General features: G+C 55.4%; 8 protein-coding genes across 8 annotated transcripts; 3 read left to right on the plus strand and 5 right to left on the minus strand.

The window, feature by feature from the left end:
* The first annotated feature begins 517 nt into the window (after positions 1-517).
* On the plus strand, positions 518-4,376 carry BO80DRAFT_428269 (KAR9 family protein). The gene has a single exon (XM_025720213.1). It carries the CDS (start codon positions 877-879, stop codon positions 4,093-4,095), a length of 3,219 nt encoding a protein of 1,072 aa, XP_025571749.1. The 5' UTR covers positions 518-876; the 3' UTR covers positions 4,096-4,376.
* On the minus strand, positions 4,311-5,057 carry BO80DRAFT_364010 (GNAT family N-acetyltransferase; the record flags this gene model as incomplete). Its single annotated transcript, XM_025716128.1, has 3 exons — positions 4,311-4,478; positions 4,528-4,637; positions 4,718-5,057. Coding segments are annotated over 3 exons (618 nt in total), but the record flags the coding sequence as incomplete, so codon positions are not given.
* Positions 5,058-5,637: 580 nt separating this feature from the next.
* Positions 5,638-6,420, minus strand: BO80DRAFT_414786 (kinase-like protein; the record flags this gene model as incomplete). Its single annotated transcript, XM_025718117.1, has 1 exon — positions 5,638-6,420. One exon carries the CDS (start codon positions 6,418-6,420, stop codon positions 5,638-5,640), a length of 783 nt encoding a protein of 260 aa, XP_025571751.1.
* A 7-nt stretch (positions 6,421-6,427) lies between these two features.
* On the plus strand, positions 6,428-7,265 carry BO80DRAFT_496329 (ankyrin repeat domain-containing protein; the record flags this gene model as incomplete). The annotated part of the gene is made up of 3 exons (XM_025724011.1): positions 6,428-6,590; positions 6,620-6,716; positions 6,773-7,265. 3 exons carry the CDS (start codon positions 6,428-6,430, stop codon positions 7,263-7,265), a joined length of 753 nt encoding a protein of 250 aa, XP_025571752.1.
* A 1,183-nt stretch (positions 7,266-8,448) lies between these two features.
* On the plus strand, positions 8,449-9,775 carry BO80DRAFT_504787 (S-adenosylmethionine-dependent methyltransferase; the record flags this gene model as incomplete). The annotated part of the gene is made up of 2 exons (XM_025724443.1): positions 8,449-8,656; positions 8,895-9,775. 2 exons carry the CDS (start codon positions 8,449-8,451, stop codon positions 9,773-9,775), a joined length of 1,089 nt encoding a protein of 362 aa, XP_025571753.1.
* Positions 9,776-9,990: 215 nt separating this feature from the next.
* On the minus strand, positions 9,991-10,743 carry BO80DRAFT_192792 (mRNA splicing protein SMD1). The gene is made up of 2 exons (XM_025714126.1): positions 10,580-10,743; positions 9,991-10,508 (listed from the first exon to the last, which is right to left on the minus strand). The coding sequence occupies exons 1-2, from the start codon at positions 10,620-10,622 to the stop codon at positions 10,207-10,209; spliced, it is 345 nt and encodes a 114-aa protein (XP_025571754.1). The 5' UTR covers positions 10,623-10,743; the 3' UTR covers positions 9,991-10,206.
* A 1-nt stretch (position 10,744) lies between these two features.
* Positions 10,745-13,807, minus strand: BO80DRAFT_192917 (uncharacterized protein). Its single transcript, XM_025714127.1, has 3 exons — positions 13,341-13,807; positions 11,490-13,283; positions 10,745-11,445 (listed from the first exon to the last, which is right to left on the minus strand). Exons 1-3 carry the CDS (start codon positions 13,698-13,700, stop codon positions 10,963-10,965), a joined length of 2,637 nt encoding a protein of 878 aa, XP_025571755.1. The 5' UTR covers positions 13,701-13,807; the 3' UTR covers positions 10,745-10,962.
* A 348-nt stretch (positions 13,808-14,155) lies between these two features.
* Positions 14,156-17,387, minus strand: BO80DRAFT_428272 (uncharacterized protein). The gene has a single exon (XM_025720214.1). It carries the CDS (start codon positions 17,016-17,018, stop codon positions 14,295-14,297), a length of 2,724 nt encoding a protein of 907 aa, XP_025571756.1. The 5' UTR covers positions 17,019-17,387; the 3' UTR covers positions 14,156-14,294.
* Between the last annotated feature and the right edge of the window lie 120 nt (positions 17,388-17,507).

Consider the following 17,507-nt stretch of genomic DNA (forward strand, 5'->3'; position numbering starts at 1 on the left):
TCCGACCACCTTGATACCCCTTACTTGTCGGAGTGCAGTCGGGTTTGAATTTTCTGGTTTCGCTCCTCTTTTCTGCTGGCTCCCGACCGATGGCTGGGAGCGGCCTATAAATTCGTGTTCTCTACACTCCTTGAGCTGTTGGATGTTCCGATCAGCCTTCACTTTTATCTCTAATTTTCTTCTGTTGATTTTACTTGATTCTATACTATCTTTTGCATGGGTCGCGGGAGGGTTCCATGGATGGGCTGTACATAGGGATGGCTGGCAGGAGGCTGGTAGCGAGAATGCCATGTTTTGATTCCGGATGGTCGCAATGTCCCTCAGCACTAAGTAAACGGAGGATGATAACAAAAGACGCGCCGGTGTAACGGTCCGCGTTCTTGGTGGGCCGGGTTTAGAGTTCAATGCGGATGGAGAGGGAATTCCTTAAGACGCCCAAAGGTGGTTCCTCAGGCGGGTGATCGGCCTGAGGCCTGAACGGGACAGGTTGGCCGCCCATCCTCCATTCCGGCCTCTTCTTCTCCCTCCCTTCTCTGGTTCTTCTTGCACGCTGCTGCCCAATGCTCTATCATGTAGCCGGGTCTTCCCGACAGTTTTGATTATCTGGTGCTAGAGAACACAAAGATTGATTTATCCGAGCGCAGGCAGCCGCCCAACCGACTTACATTCACAGCCTGACTGACTGACTGATTGATTCCCGGCCAGCCTGAAACCGGATAGGGGCAGCAGCAAAGCATACTAGCTGACATAGCCCGCCGCCGTGTTGGCGCATCCTCAGCCCATCAACCACATTCCTCCACCCACCGTCGTTCTTCACTAAATCGTCTAGTCCCTTTGTTCCTACAGGCCAGCGCGGTCGCCTCGTGGATCGCACCCATGCGTGCCATGTCCGCCGCGTCAACGGCCACCACTGCGACCTCCGACCCCCCGGATTCCGGGCCCAACTTGTCCACGTCGCAGCTCTTCTCCCCTCCTCCTCCTCCTCCACCACCCGCTCTGTCTATCTCCGCTGCCGACCAGGCCACACCGCGACGAATCAAGTCCAAGTCATCCCTACGCAGCCTTCGCAGTCTGGGGAGTAGCAGCCATCACGAAGACGACGCCGACGAATCTCACGAACCTGGTTCCGACAAGTCGCTCATCCGCCCGTCCATCCTCCGCCGCTTATCCCCCGGCCTCGCCGCCCGCGTCAAGTTACTAGACGGCAGCCACAAATCTAATAGTCCCTCTCGCATCGCCAGTGCAGTGGGTCGGATTCCGGAGGAACACATCAAGGAGCTCGACAGTTTACACCAGAATTTATCGATCAAAGTCGAAAAGAGAGGTCGCGCGTGGAATGCTATCCCACGGCTGCACAAGGACAAGAAACAGCAGAGTGCTTCCGCATATTTAGAAGTCCCCGATCCAGAGCTACCGGAAGAAATCCCAGAGGAGCTAGAGGAGGCACCGACACCCCATTCGGATCGTCTATTGGATCTACTTCTGGGCCAGGAGCAACCGGAGCAACCGGAGCAACCGGAGCAACAGGAGCCACCAGAGCCGACACTTACAGAAGAGGTCATTGAGAAGGTGATTGAAGAGGAGCCGGAAGAGGAGCCAGAAGAGGAGCCAGAAGAGCAGAAAGAGCCTACGCTCACAGAACAGGTGACCGAGGAGCAGGCTAAGGTAGTGGAAGAGGTTGAGGAAGAGCCAGTCATGTCTCTTGTGCAGCATGCTCCGGTACCACTGGTCCCCGGGCCAGCCACGCAGTCTAATTTATCCAACCAGACAGATTACGAGAAATACATCCAGAGCACCAGTGACCGCGAGTCGCATCCCCCTCCTCCCCCGCCGAAAGAGTATTCGCGCCCGACGTCAACCACCTCATCGAACTCGCAATCCTACTTCAACCCTCTGGGCCTACAACGCACCGAATCGGTTTTCTCCTTCTCGCGCGCCTCGTTTAGCAATCAACTCGCCCAGCTCACGTCCATCTCCCTCCCGCAACCCGCGTCCCTCGAGGCTAGTATTTCCTCGATCCCAACCGCCCCGGTGGCGGTCCGGGCGCTGACCGGGGCTGCCGAGCAAATCCAGATCTGGGTTAAGAAGGCATTCGACGTGCTAGGCGGGCTGGATGCGGAAGACGAGGTGGAGTGGGCGGCCGCAGCCGGACGAGAGGGTTTAGAGGGGGTGGACGCAGCGATCAACCGGTTTGAGAGCTTAATCAATGTCTACGTCCGGGCGATCGAAGCCGTCCAACTGCGCGACGACATTGGCAACGTGAGCACCGACAGCCTCCAGACGATCGTGGTGCAGATGGACGCCATCATCCAGAGCTGGGCACAAATCAAGCGTCGACTGCGGGGGGTCAAAGAACAGGTGGAGCTGGCGATGGAGTGGGAGGAGCTGTGGGCGAACGTCTTGGGCGATGTTGGGGCCGAGGTGGAGAGCCTTGGTGAGCTGATCTTTGAGATGGAAGAGAAACGGCACTGGACGCTCGCTGGCGAGCAGGATTCCAGTGCCTCGGGACTTGACATCAACGAACTGGAGACCATCGTGGAAGAGACCCCGTCGAATCGTCGCATGCTGTCCAGCAAGCGGCTCAGCATCGATCCCATCCTCACTGGGCCGCCCGCCATCGACACGCCCGTCATCCAAACTCCGCACGACGACACGAACCACTCGAACCTGATCGCGCTATTTGCGCGGATCCAACCGTTGCGAGCCTCGCTGGATTTCTTGCCCATGCGGCTGTCCATGTTCCAGTCGCGGGCCGAGAAGATCTTTCCCAGTGCGTGCCAGGACCTCGAGCGCCGGCGCGATCAGCTCGAAGCGCGTTACAAGACGCTGGAGGCGGATGCAGAGGCGCTGCAGAAGGAGTTGAACGAAGACCGCTGGATCCTGGTGTTCCGCAATGCGGGCGGGCAGGCGCAGAAGATGTTTGATTCCGTCGAGCGGAGCATCGCCAAGTTGCAGGAGGCGATTGAGACGGGCGCGCATATCCACGATGCGCCCCTCTTTACGAAGCGGATTGAGAGCTACGAGGCGAAGAAGCAGCACTACGTGGCGGCGATCGAACGGGTTGTCGGGATTATCCGCAAGGGCGTCAACGACCGACTCACGGTGAACGGGGAGACTCTCCGGCTGTTGTCGGACATGACCTCGCGGGTCGACGCGTTGAAGGCGAGTATCCGGGCGATGGACGACTGGCTGGAGGACATCAACTTTGTCCGATCGCAGCATCTCCGGGACTCGATCTCCAGCATTGTGACGATGGACAGCCCTCTCACCGGCAGTGTGGCCGATACGCCCGGCAGTTCTCCGGCCTCGTCAGTGGTCATGACGCCTGCCAACCCTCACAAGGGGTCTGGGATGCCCTTGGGGTCGTCCAGCCGGCGAGGCAGCTCGGTCAGCTCGGCAGCGCGCACGACGATGTCGAAGATGCGCCGGTATTCGGGCATCCCGCAGGCGGCGGCGACGCTGACGAGCAAGAAATCGTCTCTCCCCAAGGCCACGCTCACGGCACCGTCGCCTGGTCGAGCCGGAGCCGTCACCCCCACGCCCGCCACGCGCAAGTCGGCGCGGCCGATGCAGACGCCCTCGGCCTTGAGCAACCGCCCGCGGTGGAACTCGAGCACCAATACCAACGACCTATACGGCAAGCCCCAACCCTCGCCGGTCCGCAAACCTGCGTCGAGCCGGCCCGCATCCACCGTGCCGTTCCGGCGCGACCTGTCGATGTCCCCGGGACCGATGACTGCGCGGTCCCTGAGCCGAGTATCCAGCCGGCTGGCCTCGCGCAGTCCGGTGCGGCAGGGCTCGCCGACTCCCGGGGGGTCGCTCCTGGATCCTCCGCCGTACAGTAAGCTCCGGCGACCGGACGGGATGTCCAATGCGCCGCGCAGCCGGCAGAGCTATGCGGGGCTGTCGTTCAGCCGCAGTGTGTCGCACGACTATGACCGGGGCCTGGCGAGTCCGACCAAGGCGCCGCGGCCAGGGACGGCGCTGGGCCATTCGGCCAACCGGCGGATCAGTTTGATTCCGTTACCGAAGCACAAGGAGACCCCGCACAGCAAGCTCGGGGAGCGGCCGCCGTGGCGGTATTCAGGGCGTTGAAGCATTTCCGGGGTTTTTGATTTAGCATTTCCGTTTTCTCGCATTACTACACTCATGTACTATGCATTGGCATTGCGGTTGGGAGCCAGTGGTGTCATTACCGATTGCTTGATGCCGGTTGTTAGATTGATTCCCCACTCGCATTGATTTAGCGGAGTACTTTGACAGGGCATGTATTTGGCGGTAATATCTATCTATGGAATGTGATTGAGCGTTTAGACCAGGGATCTTCCAATGATGAGAGCATCGACGAGGTCGGGGCTGTTCGCCAGACGCGCGGCGCCAGGCACCCGGCCGATGATTTGAAACCCGAGCTTCTCCCAGATTTTGACCGAGGCGACATTATTTTCAAACACGAGGTTGAACACGGAGTATTTGTAGCCCTGCCAATTAGCCATACCTTCATATCCTTCCCGGAAACCAAAAACTCACCAATTTCGGCGCCACCTCCAGATACGCCTCTCCCATCACCCGTCCCACACCCCGATTCCTCGCCGCGGGGGTGGTAAAGAAGCCTGCGTTGCACACATGCGAACAGCGTCCTACAATACCCCTATTAGCTCCCCCCCACAACCACAACACAACACAGCACAATAGAAGGAAGGAAAGGGAATAACCATACCCGGATAATTCGGCTTCACATAAAACGTCCCCAAACAACACTCCTCCCAATTCCTCCCCTCCCTCAACCCATCCTCCCCCGGATGTTCCTCCTCATCCACAACAGCAACCACCGCAAACGTCCCAAACCAATAATTCCGATACAGCTCATACTCCATCGGCGATTCCATGGGATACGTACATCCCTTTTCGATCTCGAGGGAGAATTGCTCGTGGAGGTAGGTGGTTAGGGAGTGCGGGAGGGTCGAGGGCCCGGTGGTGATGGGGTATAGGGTGATTTTGGTGCCGTCGCGGAGGGTGGAGGGGATGGGGGGGAGGAGCGATGAGGGGGGGAGAGGGGGTTGTTGGGTCTTCGAGGAGGGAGGGCATGGTTATTCTTTTTCTTTCTGTTGGCTTGGGATGGGGTGGGTGTGGGGTGGAGGTGAGGTGAGGTGAGGTGAGGTGAGGTGAGGTGAGGTGAGGTGAAGGGGATAGAATTGAGTTGGAGAGGATGTTCGGGAGGATTGAGAGAGCTGGGGATATATGTACTAATCATTGTATAAGTTTGTGTGGGGATCTTGGAGATGGGATGTCAATGATAGGGCGTGGGTTAGTGGTCGAGATACTACTATCTAGTTCTTTCGGACTATCTAGTTGGTTGGTTGGGTTGGGTTGGGTCAGGTACGGTGGGGCGGGTACCGAGGTTGAGATTCTATTTGGAGTAGTGATAGTAGTGTATCGATAATCGTTATCGGTGTTCTTTTGATGGGTCAATTGAGTCAGTGTCTGAGTGCATGTTCTATCACAAGTTGTGATTATCTCCATAATTAGTCTTTCATGATTAGTTTGCTATACCAGCTAAAGAGAATGAGTTTGGCTCCCTCCCATATTGTATCAAGATAGAACCCATTTCACAAGCGACGAGCGAAAACATCACCCCTGCTAGGCACCTGGCAGCACGTCTAGATCTCTCACCACCTGATCCATTACGCTGTAGTCCCCATTCCAACACCGCAAAATCACATCACCCAGTACAAGCGTGTCCACACGCGGGTATTCACCCATGGCAAACAATTGTTCCACTCGTCTCATCAAATTCCCAGCGTTCAGGGTCTTCTCCAATTCATGGTAAGGCTTCTCCCCCGTCTCGATTTCATATAGTGTCGAACCAAAGGCGAAGATATCTGTCCTGACATCAGGTTCCGATCCCGGCTGATAGCTACACCATTCGTAGCATACGGTTGCCACTTCTCCGTCGATCCCCGAGCCCGCAAAGTCAATGAACTTGATGTGCCCCGACTGGTCCAGAATTAGATTATGACAGCCCACGTCCGCATGGATAATATTCTTCATATGAATGTAGCGCAACCCTTCCGCGGCCTCTTGGGCCCAGCGGAGCTTGGTCTGCATTGCGGTCTGGGATGCGTTGCTCTGGATCTTCTGGCGTAGGCATTCGCCTCGTTCCAGGACTATGCCATCGTCCGTAACCTCCCGGAGACTCGCGATTCGTGGATGATCCCCCAGCCGTCCGTACGCGCGGACTTCGATGTTATAGGCTTGACAGGCAAAATCGTCTGAAGGTCCGGGGCGGCGTTTGATGACTGAATGGCTATCAATGGCTACGAGGATGGATTGCTCTCCACAGAGGCTGGTACAAAGGGTCTCCTCCCGCCCCACCCTTTTGGGGAGGAACAAATGGAACGAACCATCCCCGCCCCTCTGCATCTGCGACATGGAGGCGGTCTGCGCCGTTCACGACCTTCCGAGATTCAAGTCAACTTTCGACGCTTGGACCTCTCTCAACCTGGATATCCATGAGCTCGACTCCGTGATGATCCAGGCTGTCAGACAGGATCAGAAGGATGTGGTCGCTGAATTGTTGCAGCAGGGACTGTGTCCCTGAGCCAAGATTATGCTTTAGAAGCGATAAGACATAGATCAAAGGAATTTCTCAACATCCTCCTACAACATGGATGGGATGTTAACCAACCGACAAGCGAATTAAAGCCCCCAGCGCTCGGGTAAGTCATGGGATGGCTTTTCCAACCTTCACTGCTTACGCGCAGTATTCTCCCAGGTATGCCATGGACGACTACGAGATGACGCTTTGGCTTCTTGATCACGGAGCCGACCCAAACAAGCAGTGCTCTATTGATCTGACGCCATTGTCCCACGCGGTAGAACAGGCCTCACTTGCCACCATCCAACTGCTGCTGGACCGTGGAGGGGATGTTCATCAAGGGCAACTGCTGCACCATGCTGTCGCCCGTCCAACGGATACCATCAAGGTGTTGGCCATGCTGCTCGAGAGAGGTGCGCCTTTGAATTCCACAATGTACGAAAAGCACTATGCGTCATGGAGACTATACTACTTCATGGGTTTGGGAACCGCTCTACACAAAGCCGCGGAGTTGGGCAAAGCGGATGTTGTGCGCTATCTGGTCGATCAAGGCGCGGACGTTGGTATCAAAGTTGCCACGAACCGAAGTGCTAGGGATTGGGCTGCGCTGAACAATCATCAGGAGATCGTGGAGCTTCTTCAGTCTGTGGAGAGAAGACACCGTCTGTGATCAAAACGATTGGACACAATTGAGACCACTTGGTGAACTTAGCATTTTCGCGTGTGAGTATGGAGTTTTTATGACAGTATGAACTTGCCTCAGCACAGGGTTTCTTGTAGTTGCTTTCCTAGGTGCGTTCAGTAGCGTTCGCGCCGCCAAATGCGTCTAGTGAAAGAGCTCTGAGGTAAGTCGGTATTCTAATCTCCCCATGGCGCTCGAAAAGACGACAAATGCAAGGCTTTCTGAATGGAAGAAAGTACCAGCCTCGTCATAGTGGAAAGATAGTCCATATCCATGCTCCGAGGAAGGTCAGGCATACAGATTGCTGCCGAAACCCCAATGAGAAACAGGCTAGAAATACCATGTCTGTCCCTCATCTCCGCAGGGTCATCTCACTTTCCACGTAATACACATCATGCCTTACACCTGATTGAGTATTACGCCCTGTCTAACTTTGGGGTATCTTCCACTTACAGACACTACAGTCTTCTCGCCGCCTGCCCTCCCGACACCCAATAATCCTAGGAAATTGAATACCCGAACGCGCAAAGCTGGAAAGAATTCATACAAATTTTTCTCATCGGTCAATATCATGACGACGATTATAGATTAGTAGGTTCAACTTTTCAACTTGGTTAATAGGTGTAGGTGTAGCTCGATTAGTGTAACTAATCCACTTCAGATTAGTCATTGGATCTTCTACCACCACTAACTACCTAAGTAGTACTGCTTGACCCCTCAGACATACACAGAACTCATTCATTCCCTATATACATACACACATCCATATCATACAATCAGGGTATCCATCACCTTTCTTCCTCTATCCTCCATTCATTTCATTTCTTTCCCTCGCCCTCGCCCTCGCTCTCCCCCTCTCCATCCTTATTCTGAATCGTCTGCATCAGCTCATACAGCTGCCCAATCTGCTGATCTATCCGCCACCTCGTTAGCTTACTCCCACGTCAGATCGGAACCAGGACAGAGCACTAACCACTCATCTTATCCAACTTGGACTTTTCCAACTTCTCTCCCACCCACGTATCTCCCTCCAGTTTCTGTACATATAATTGCCATTCGGTAAGGAAGCCGATCTACCCATCACCAATGCCCGTTAGCTATCATTCATTCAATCCCGATATACCCCACCATCCACATCCACATCACCGTATAAGAAACAAAGACATACAATATGCAACGGATTCTCCACATTCCGATGTGCCCGGAATTCACTCTTCACATAGCCATCTCCCAGGATCCGCATTTCCGGGTCGAGTTTCTTCCGGTGCACGCGGAGGATGCGTCGGTAGAGCGGAAGCGGAGGCAGAAGGGCCAGAGCATCGGAGAGGCTGGATTTGGATCCGAAGGTGGAGGGCGTAGCGAGCCGGGCGGCCGTGGGGGTGAGTTTTAAGAAAGACATTTTCCTCCTGCTGCGGTGATTGAATTGATAGAGTAATGTAGGTAGTAGGTAGATGAGGAAACCTAGACAGTCCGGGGGAAGTGCGATACTGCCGCATTCCGCAAGGCGGGATTCAGCTTTCCGTGGCAGATGATTGGATCATCGATATCAGATTGTCTACAACTTATTTTATCACCACCCATTCTCTATACTACAATTGATTCCACCAAACAACCCAGAGGAAAGAAGGAGAATGCTCCCCACCCCCTCAACCTCCCACGTCTCTTTCGACACCATCTACGAACCCTCCGAAGACTCCTACCTCTTTCTCGATACCCTCTCCTCCGCCAGCGAATCCGCCTGGCTCACAACCCACTTCCACCCCTCCACCACCCCCACCCCCTCCCCCTCCCCTCTAATCCTCGAAGTCGGTACCGGCTCCGGCGTCGTCCTCGCCTTCGTGACCGCCAACTCCCAGCACATTCTCGGCCGCACCGATGTCCTCGCCCTCGGCACAGACGTGAATCGCAATGCCTGCGCTGCAACCAGACAAACCGTCTTGAAAGCCATTGAAGAGCAACAACAACAACAACAACAACAACAACAACAACAACAACAACAACAACAACAACCCTCACCATCCAATGGCATAAAATCCACAATAACAAGCACCCTCCTCACGGACCTCGCCACCCCAATCCGCCCCCACACAATCGACATCCTCCTCTTCAACCCACCCTACGTCCCTACCCCCGAACTACCATCTCTCCCTGTTACCACAAACCACGACACAGCAACGTTATCGCGCAGCGAGAAATTCGAACAAGAATCCTACTATCTCTCGTTGACGTACGCGGGCGGAAAGGATGGGATGGAGACCACGGACCGCTTGTTGGAGGATATTCCCCGGGTGTTGAGTCCCCGGGGCGTGGCGTATGTGTTGCTTTGTGCGCAGAATCGGCCCAGGGAGGTGGTGGAGAGGATTGGAAATTGGGAGTTTGATGATGCGAATGGGGAGGGAAGGGAGGGGAGGTGGTGTGCGGAGTTGGTTGGGAGTAGTGGGGTGCAGGCGGGGTGGGAGAAGTTGGTTATTGTGAGGGTTTGGAGGGAGTACATCTAATTTATATATATATATATATATGTCTGTTGGGGATGGAATATACTGGTAGGGTATGGGCAAGGGTGGATCAGACTCGATCATTTTTCTGTTCTCGAGGTGCGGTGCGGCGGATTAGATAGATGTAGATGTATACAGTACAGTAGTATTTCTGGATCGGGGTCCGACCCGACCTGCAGCTGCAGCAGCCATCAACCAGATATCTCAGTCCCGATGGCATCCCCTTGGTAGCTGGCGACGGACGTGTTTAACGAGCTAAGGCAGCCCCATCCATCCATCCATCCATCCATCCCATCAGGGCGTACTGCTCGCTCATCCCTCAATCCCACCCATCAATGCCAACCCAACCATGAACAAGCAACAAACAAGAGAACTCCATCCCTCAAACGTAATATCAAAAGCCCGAGAAAATCTAATCTCCCCTAAGATGCAGCTCAGAACCCACGTCCCCTCCCACGTCCCCTCCCGCGCCCTCTCCCACGAGGTCCACCCCGTCCACCCCGTCCACCGCGATCGGCCTCCTTGCGCGCCTTATTCTTCGGCTTAGGTGTATCGTCAATCAGCAGCGTGTCCAGGGGCAGACTGTCCGGGAGGATGTAATAGCGGATCGTGGAGCCGCGGATGTTGATCGTGTCGAGGGAGATGGGGTCGCGGCCCTTGGGGGTCATTTTCACCGTGCGGAGAGAGGTGTTCATCTGCGGGGAGACGGAGGTGATGGTGCCGTGGAGGATGGTGCCTAGAGTTATTGAGTTAGTAAGTGATGATGGTGGTGGTGGTGGTGGATTGGGATGGGTGGAGGGTATGTACCATTCTTCAACTCGATTGTCACCGTCTCGTTGGCGCATTTCATGAGGAACCTAGATCATTAGTGGGATTCGCGCGTGGGGATCAAGGTATCTACCGGACGAGCTTCATGGTGGTGGTTGCGACGCGCGAAGATGGTCAAGACGTGGGCGAGTCGACACGGCCGGCTCAGTCAGTTTCTCATGAGGTTCGTTGGTCGACTTGCCGCAGAGGCTGAGCTGCTGACCGCCCGCACGTGACCGCTGGTTACTGCTACTGCTACTCCTACTGCTACGGCTGCTGCATTCAATCTAGCCAATACTAATATACCAGATCACTATCAACGCTTACCGAAATCGCTTCATGGTATCTCGTGAATGCCAATGTCACCAACGCCCAATCCCGTGTTACAATACGCCATGCCGCGCCTTGAAGATGGAAATCTTGTCGTCGTAGAACAAGATCTCCCGCAGCCGAAATGACATCCGAGACTTGTTGCAGTCCATGTCCGAATCCTCTCCGTCGGACGATCCTCGGTCATCCGAGGACAGATCAGAGTGCGAGTCCATCGCACTGACTGCCCCGTCGTCCTCGGATTCATCTTCGTTGGTGTCGGACCCCGCCCATTCCTCCCCTCCCGGCACGAATCCTTCGCTATGACTATCATCCGTGTCATAGAACTCGCCAGCCTCCCCGTCTTTCGCCTCCAAAATCTCGTAGCACTTATTCTGTATACCCACATATGTAATCCCGACCTCCGGGCGGATGGTCACGATATCCAGGATCATCAGCGCCAGTTCTTTCGGGTCTCGGTGCACTTGGCGGGCAATGTGTGGCACATGGAGCGAGCGCAGTTGAGCCATGTACGGGAGCCGCTGGAGAAAGAAATGCTATTGAAGTCAGTAAATGCCATCATCACATTTGGCAAACCTACCCAGTCCTTCGAGTGCAGAGCCACCGAGAGTTCCCGCAGCCGGGGCATACGTCCGCTGCTAAGAAATGTGATCATCTGGCGTGTAAACATCCACTTGTACCACCGGACACTGGGCATCTCATTCCCTCCGGGTGCCCGCTGGGTACTATCTACCAGGATCTTCTGTAAGCTCAGGTGGTGGGTCCGGATCGCATTCTTGTAGATCGCGTCAATATGCACAATCGAGTCGTACATCGGCGCCTCGTGCAGAAACAGCGTTTCTAAAGTGTTGGGTGCCAGGGTGTCTTTAATAAACAGCAACATATAGGGCGACACCGCATCCGTATGGATATGCTTGAGCTGCAACCGATACTCAGAGCCACCCTGGTCGCTTCCATCACGTTTCCCATGCTTCGAGCGGGTGGCAGGCGGAGAGAATTGCCGGCGAAGAGCTCGCCAGAGTTTCTCGTGGCCATCGCAGCGGAATATCGTCAGGGTGGTCAGCCGGGTCCAATCCAGCGACTGCAACACCACTGGAATGGACAGGGTGACGCGCTCCAATTCCAAAATCTCAAGCTTCAACTGATGGGCAATGGCCGACACGGCAAAACTGGTATCCGCGGAAGTGTTTGGGACCACTCGGGGGTTTTTGGCCCCTACGGCAGATGGTGGCTCCCCGGCGTCGTTCGATATATGCGTGTTTTGCAGGTCCATCGTAATTGCAGCGACGCTGTCTGTCAATTGGGGCGAAGCCCCCGACGAGGTACCATTGGCAGCTGCCTGGCTAAACACCGGCTGACTTCCTGGTCCCTGTTTGGAGGACGCCGCCCCCTGAGCCGGCGGAGGGACCGTGGGCTCCTCAGACCTGCCTAGTACAGCCCCAAGCACGCCACCCGATTTAGGCCATCCTGGAGGCCCGCTGGCTCGAGACGGCTGCTCAGACTGCCAGCTTCCCGCTGGCTTCAGCCAGGACGCTTGGTAGACCTTGTTGGAAATCCCAATACGAAGTTCTTTCAGTCGGTTTCGGGACCGCTCAATAAGCACGGCCATTTCTTCGAGATACGACGGTTCATCTATGTCAAGAACACTCAGGCTCTTGAGCGGTGGAAGGATCGACAGAGAAGGGTACTCTACATGCCCATATCTCTGGAGCAGGGAGGGACTAGTCGCGCCCGTCAACGCAGGTTGCGTCTCTGGAAGCGTCACGGAAGATGCGGTAGGAGGCCCCGCCAACGGACGCATGGTATTCTCAGAGTTGTCGTGCCAACGGATCCAAACGCGCTCCAGGCGGCATTCATGACCGGGCCGATTAGCTAGCGACGAAAGTGCGATCCACACATCTCTCAAGACCCCGGTCGGCATGTCCCACACGAACGTCTCCAGATTCACCATCCGGGCCACCGCTAGAGCAACCAGTGTTCCGAGCATTTTCCCCGTCTCTTTCGTCACAGAGTATTCTTGGACCCACGCCAGAGGACCGTTTCCGACCGAGAACTTGCGCGTATACTGTGCATAGTAGTTGCCACGACGGACTCGCAGTAGGGTATCCGCCTCATCGCGGGCGGGGGCGGGGTTGCTGCAGCCACAATGGGGACAAGGGTGCGCCCATCTGGGAGGTAACTCGTGAAATATGTCCTCGCCCATAACGAGCGTTGCAAGACCGTAAGAGAGAGCGTCCACACCAGCTGGATGGTCGGAAGCCGATAGCGTCTCGGGCCAAACGATATCGAACCGCGAATACATCTGGGGGATCGCTAAGGAGTGAAGGGCGGAGCAGGTCAAGGCAAGAGACGTTAGGTCGTTGGTGTGCGTCACCTAACCACAAGAAGTGTCAGTGATCTGTCGAGCAAGCCCATGGAGGGTTAGGCATACCTCTTTAATGATCTCCTGCAGTATATCCATCGGCAGATCCAGCAAGCGCAGAGGTCCCTTCAATATTGAATGAGGTATAAAAATATTTCCAGAACGATAGCTCTGATCTCCCGAGTGCACAGTCTTTGAAACACCACTGGGGGGTGCCATCAGCCCATCATGTAAGGTGTCCGCCTCGATTGTCTCCAGCTCGGGTCGTTTCTCTGCCCGTTCCTCGGACCCATGAGAAGTCGTGCTAGCACTTGACACGAACTCTTCATCCTCATCCGTCAGAGTATCCAGATCGGAGCCGGCTCTAGATCCGAGATACAGTCTGCTGGAACCAGCCATATTGTCGGATATTGCGTAATAACTGCCCATGAGGAATGAGGGGCTCGGGACACCACCAGCACTCGAGCTGACGGTAGTATGGATGGAAGGAAAGCTGTTTCAGAGCAACGGTCCTGACGGGTCTGATCGTCGTGAGCGATAGCACTGATAGGAGATGCTAATAGCGGAACTGACGGGATCGGATCCGGGGTAAACGACAGTCGAAGCAACGATGGGGCAGTGAAACACGGCCAGACCGAGCCAGATGGTGCCGCAACAAGAAAGTGCCAATCACGCACCGGCGGTCGGATGCATACCTCAGGTTTGCATGCCACACCTCAGCACGGCGAAGAGTCTATCGAGTCCAGCTGGGGTTAACTGGGAAGTGGAGGATTGGAGGATGGAGGAGCTGCGCGGTCACGGTGGGACGAGCGTCCACTTGGCGGCGGCGAGGGTGGTTGGGGCTCCCTTTTCGGGCCTAGCACCGGTGTGATGTGACAGCGGCCAGACCCGTGACTATCATTACATTGTATGTATGATCATGTATGATCAGCATCATCTACGATGTACCATTGACCCCTTCCTTTACAATACGCAACACAACAATGAACTACAAAATAAGACACAATCCAGGCCCACCTCTAGCTAGACGCTGGCCGTCTCCTCAAGGCAGACCACATCGCAGACCCGACCAACAAACCCATCCAGGCCGGAAGGCACACTGGACCCCTGGGCAGCCAGCGCCGTGGATGCTCCGGGCATGAGAAGCACCCGCGACCCGGTTTCGATCCATTCCACCGATGTCACAAACGCAAACGTGATTTTGATATCGCCTTGTCCCGGACTGCCAGATGACCGGACCATCTCTTGGACGCCTGCCTGGTCCCGTTCGCGGGCGAGAACATCCCCATCGAAACTGAAAAATTCCGGCTCCGTTGGTGACGGCGGCCTCGAGATGAGCTCATCTTCTGCAAGCGCCATGCATGTCAGCTTCACCGTCGTGCGAACATTGGCCACGTAGACTATGGCATTGCCACCCAGCAGCACCGGCGGAGAGAGGGCAGAAGTAAATTCACTAGACGGGAAGCTGGCCACAAATCCGGTGTGAAATAAAAGGGACCGTGGTATAGACGCAGACGGGGTCAGCAGCTTGACCAAGATGGAGCCTTTCCGGATCTTCCCAAGCCGTGGCGGCTCTCCATCGGCCGTCAGAGGCAGAGGCTCGATCCCGATCGTACCGACTTGGTCTTGGGTTAACGTCTGAACCGGGAGTCGCAGATTTCGTACACTGACTGCGCGAACACGTTGCCAGAGCGCTTGGGTGGGAAGAGAGCCCTGCAGAAACGTTGTCGAGAACTCTCCCGAGGTAGGTCGGCTTCGATAAGAGCTAGACTGCTGAGTGCCATCCGGACGCTTTTCCGACCGGCTTCTCTGACGCTGTAGGCAACCTCCATGGTCAGACAACGGTCCGATGAGGAGTTCGTCTCCTGCCGAAATGGCTCCGTAGCGGACCAGACCACAAAGGACGACCCCGTGGCTTTCTTTCCGTTGCTCTGCAGCCATCGAGTAGACCTTGGATGGAGGGATAGCGAATACCTCATCAATATCAAAGACGTTTTCAGGTGCACTTGGAGGTGTTGGGGACTTGAGCAATGAAACATCTCTTGATGGCGGCCTCGCGGGGATGGGGAGGTAGCGGAGAAGAGCATGCAATTTTCCTATGCCTGAGCCATCGACCGCACTGGTAAGGGCGATGGGGACCGTTGAGGTCCAGCTTTCTGTCGTAGAAATCAATTTCCTTACTTCCTCTGTGTCCTTCGACCCACTGTGTTGTAGGTCCACTGCCTGGGCGGTTTGAACAGACAGCATGGCTGGCTTCTTGCCAGATGATTTGAGCGTTGAGAGTACCTTGGCCAGGGTATTCCGCAAGCCCGAGCGCGATGCCAAATCCATCTTCGTGATAACCACGACGGTAGGAAGGTCCATCTTAGTACAGAGCTCCAGATGTGATAATGCCAGTGCCATGTCTGTAGGCTGCTCAGACGCAGATTGGCCGGGCTCCTGTGAGTTTTCGTCATCACAAGTTGCCGGTATGCACAAGACGACATAGTGCGGAGCCCAGCCAATCATGCCTCTTAGTGTGGACTTCAGATAGCGCACTGAGCCCGGAAGATCGGAGACAAAGGCCAGACGGCCTCCCTCTGAGGCGGCATGAATATCATCCCAAGCCGCAACGTTGCCAGAGGCATAATTGATTACATCAACGTTTCGTGCCCCATCGGCAGCATAGCCAATTAACTCATGGGCAACGGAACTGGTGATTCCGGACGAGATTTCATGTCGATGCTTTAGCAGATGTAGTCTGCTCGTTCCCCTCCCATTGTCAAGGACGGATGAAGTTAGAGTACCTAGAAGAGACGACTTTCCGGCCGCACTAGGACCGGCAATGGAGATACGGATCTGCTCAGTTTTGGAAGAGCCACTTAATTCTTCCGTTTTTGCATTTTCCGAAGACGACTTCTCCGGTCGACCCTTTCTGGGAGTCTCAACGCGGTAAAAGTCCCAGTCGGGACTCACTAACGCCTCTGCAACCCAAAGACTTTCCATGTGGACCTTTCCAGCATCCGCCGTCTCGGAGAATGGGTCCTCGGCCCATTCGCAGTTGCCAACAATCACTCGGCGAAGAACTTCGACCTTGCAGCCCAAGCTCGCGGCCATGACCTGCAGAGTGGATAAACTTTCCTCGAGCTCATCCAGAACGAGCCCCACAAACGTTCCATCGTCCGCAACGCCGACTTCGTACAATGCGCCCTGGCTCTCTTCGAGCCCGGGAAGTAAGCGAGCCGGTTTCTGTGCCGCCCCCAACTGGGGGGTCGCTTCCGGAAGAACAGGCAACACCAGATTTGCCGTTGTGGATGAGTGGAAGGGCGAAGATTGCTGCAAGCGCCACAGTAACTGCGTTGTGAGATGCTGCAATCTCTGCTGTCGGCTTTCCGTTGAGCGGGTCTGTTGCGGCCTCAAGGTCGAGTCGTAACTCGAGGGCGTGGGACCATCCGCGGAAAAGCTTGCCCGGGAATGATACGATCCACCTACAAGGTGACTAGTTGACATGGAAACATAGGGGCGGCGAGGGCGTAAGAGCAGATGGAGTTTGTACTCAGTGGGTCCCTCCTGTGGTTCAGGGTCCAATTTGGTGATTCCATAATCGGACAGCAGATCCGGGTCCGCGCGGTCCAAGTTCGTGCTCGATCGTGCTCGAGGCACTGTCCGATTACTAGTTGCTGCCAACTGAGGAGTTGAGGACCCTGAAGTGGACCAGGGCGAAGAGACCCGCGGAGGGTCAGGATCGTAAGTAAACACCGAAGCCATGACGGTCGATACAAGTCCAAGGGCCAAGGCGTGCAAGTATGGAGAATATGAAACAACTAGTAACTAATGGGCTATCGCTAAGCCCATTCGACGTATTCGACAGGCTCGTAAGTGTCTCGCACGCAATGTATGTAATCTTCCACGGGTGTAGTTGATTGGTGCCGTTCGAGCCATCTTGAGGCTGGAGTGTACGGAGTGGATAAAACGGCGGTGGGCGCGAATTGACCGTCAAGAGATGGTTCAACAGGGCGCCAGGGAGGGTCTCATGCAGTTAATAAACAACGGACGGTGGATGGCAGTCAGCAATGACGCGACATCTTGGAGGCCCGCCTGGAGGGATGAGTGAGTCACTTTGTGCTTGGGATCCGGTCATCCATCGCGGAGTAAATACGGAGGCCCGTTCGGGTACCCGCCTTACGACATGACTGGGTCAGGTGACGGGCCCCATCCTCGGCACGTGCTGGACTCGGTTAGTGCCTGAGGCCCTTG

This window comes from Aspergillus ibericus, assembly GCF_003184845.1.
Source record: "Aspergillus ibericus CBS 121593 unplaced genomic scaffold BO80scaffold_45, whole genome shotgun sequence".
Classification (NCBI taxonomy): domain Eukaryota; kingdom Fungi; phylum Ascomycota; class Eurotiomycetes; order Eurotiales; family Aspergillaceae; genus Aspergillus; species Aspergillus ibericus.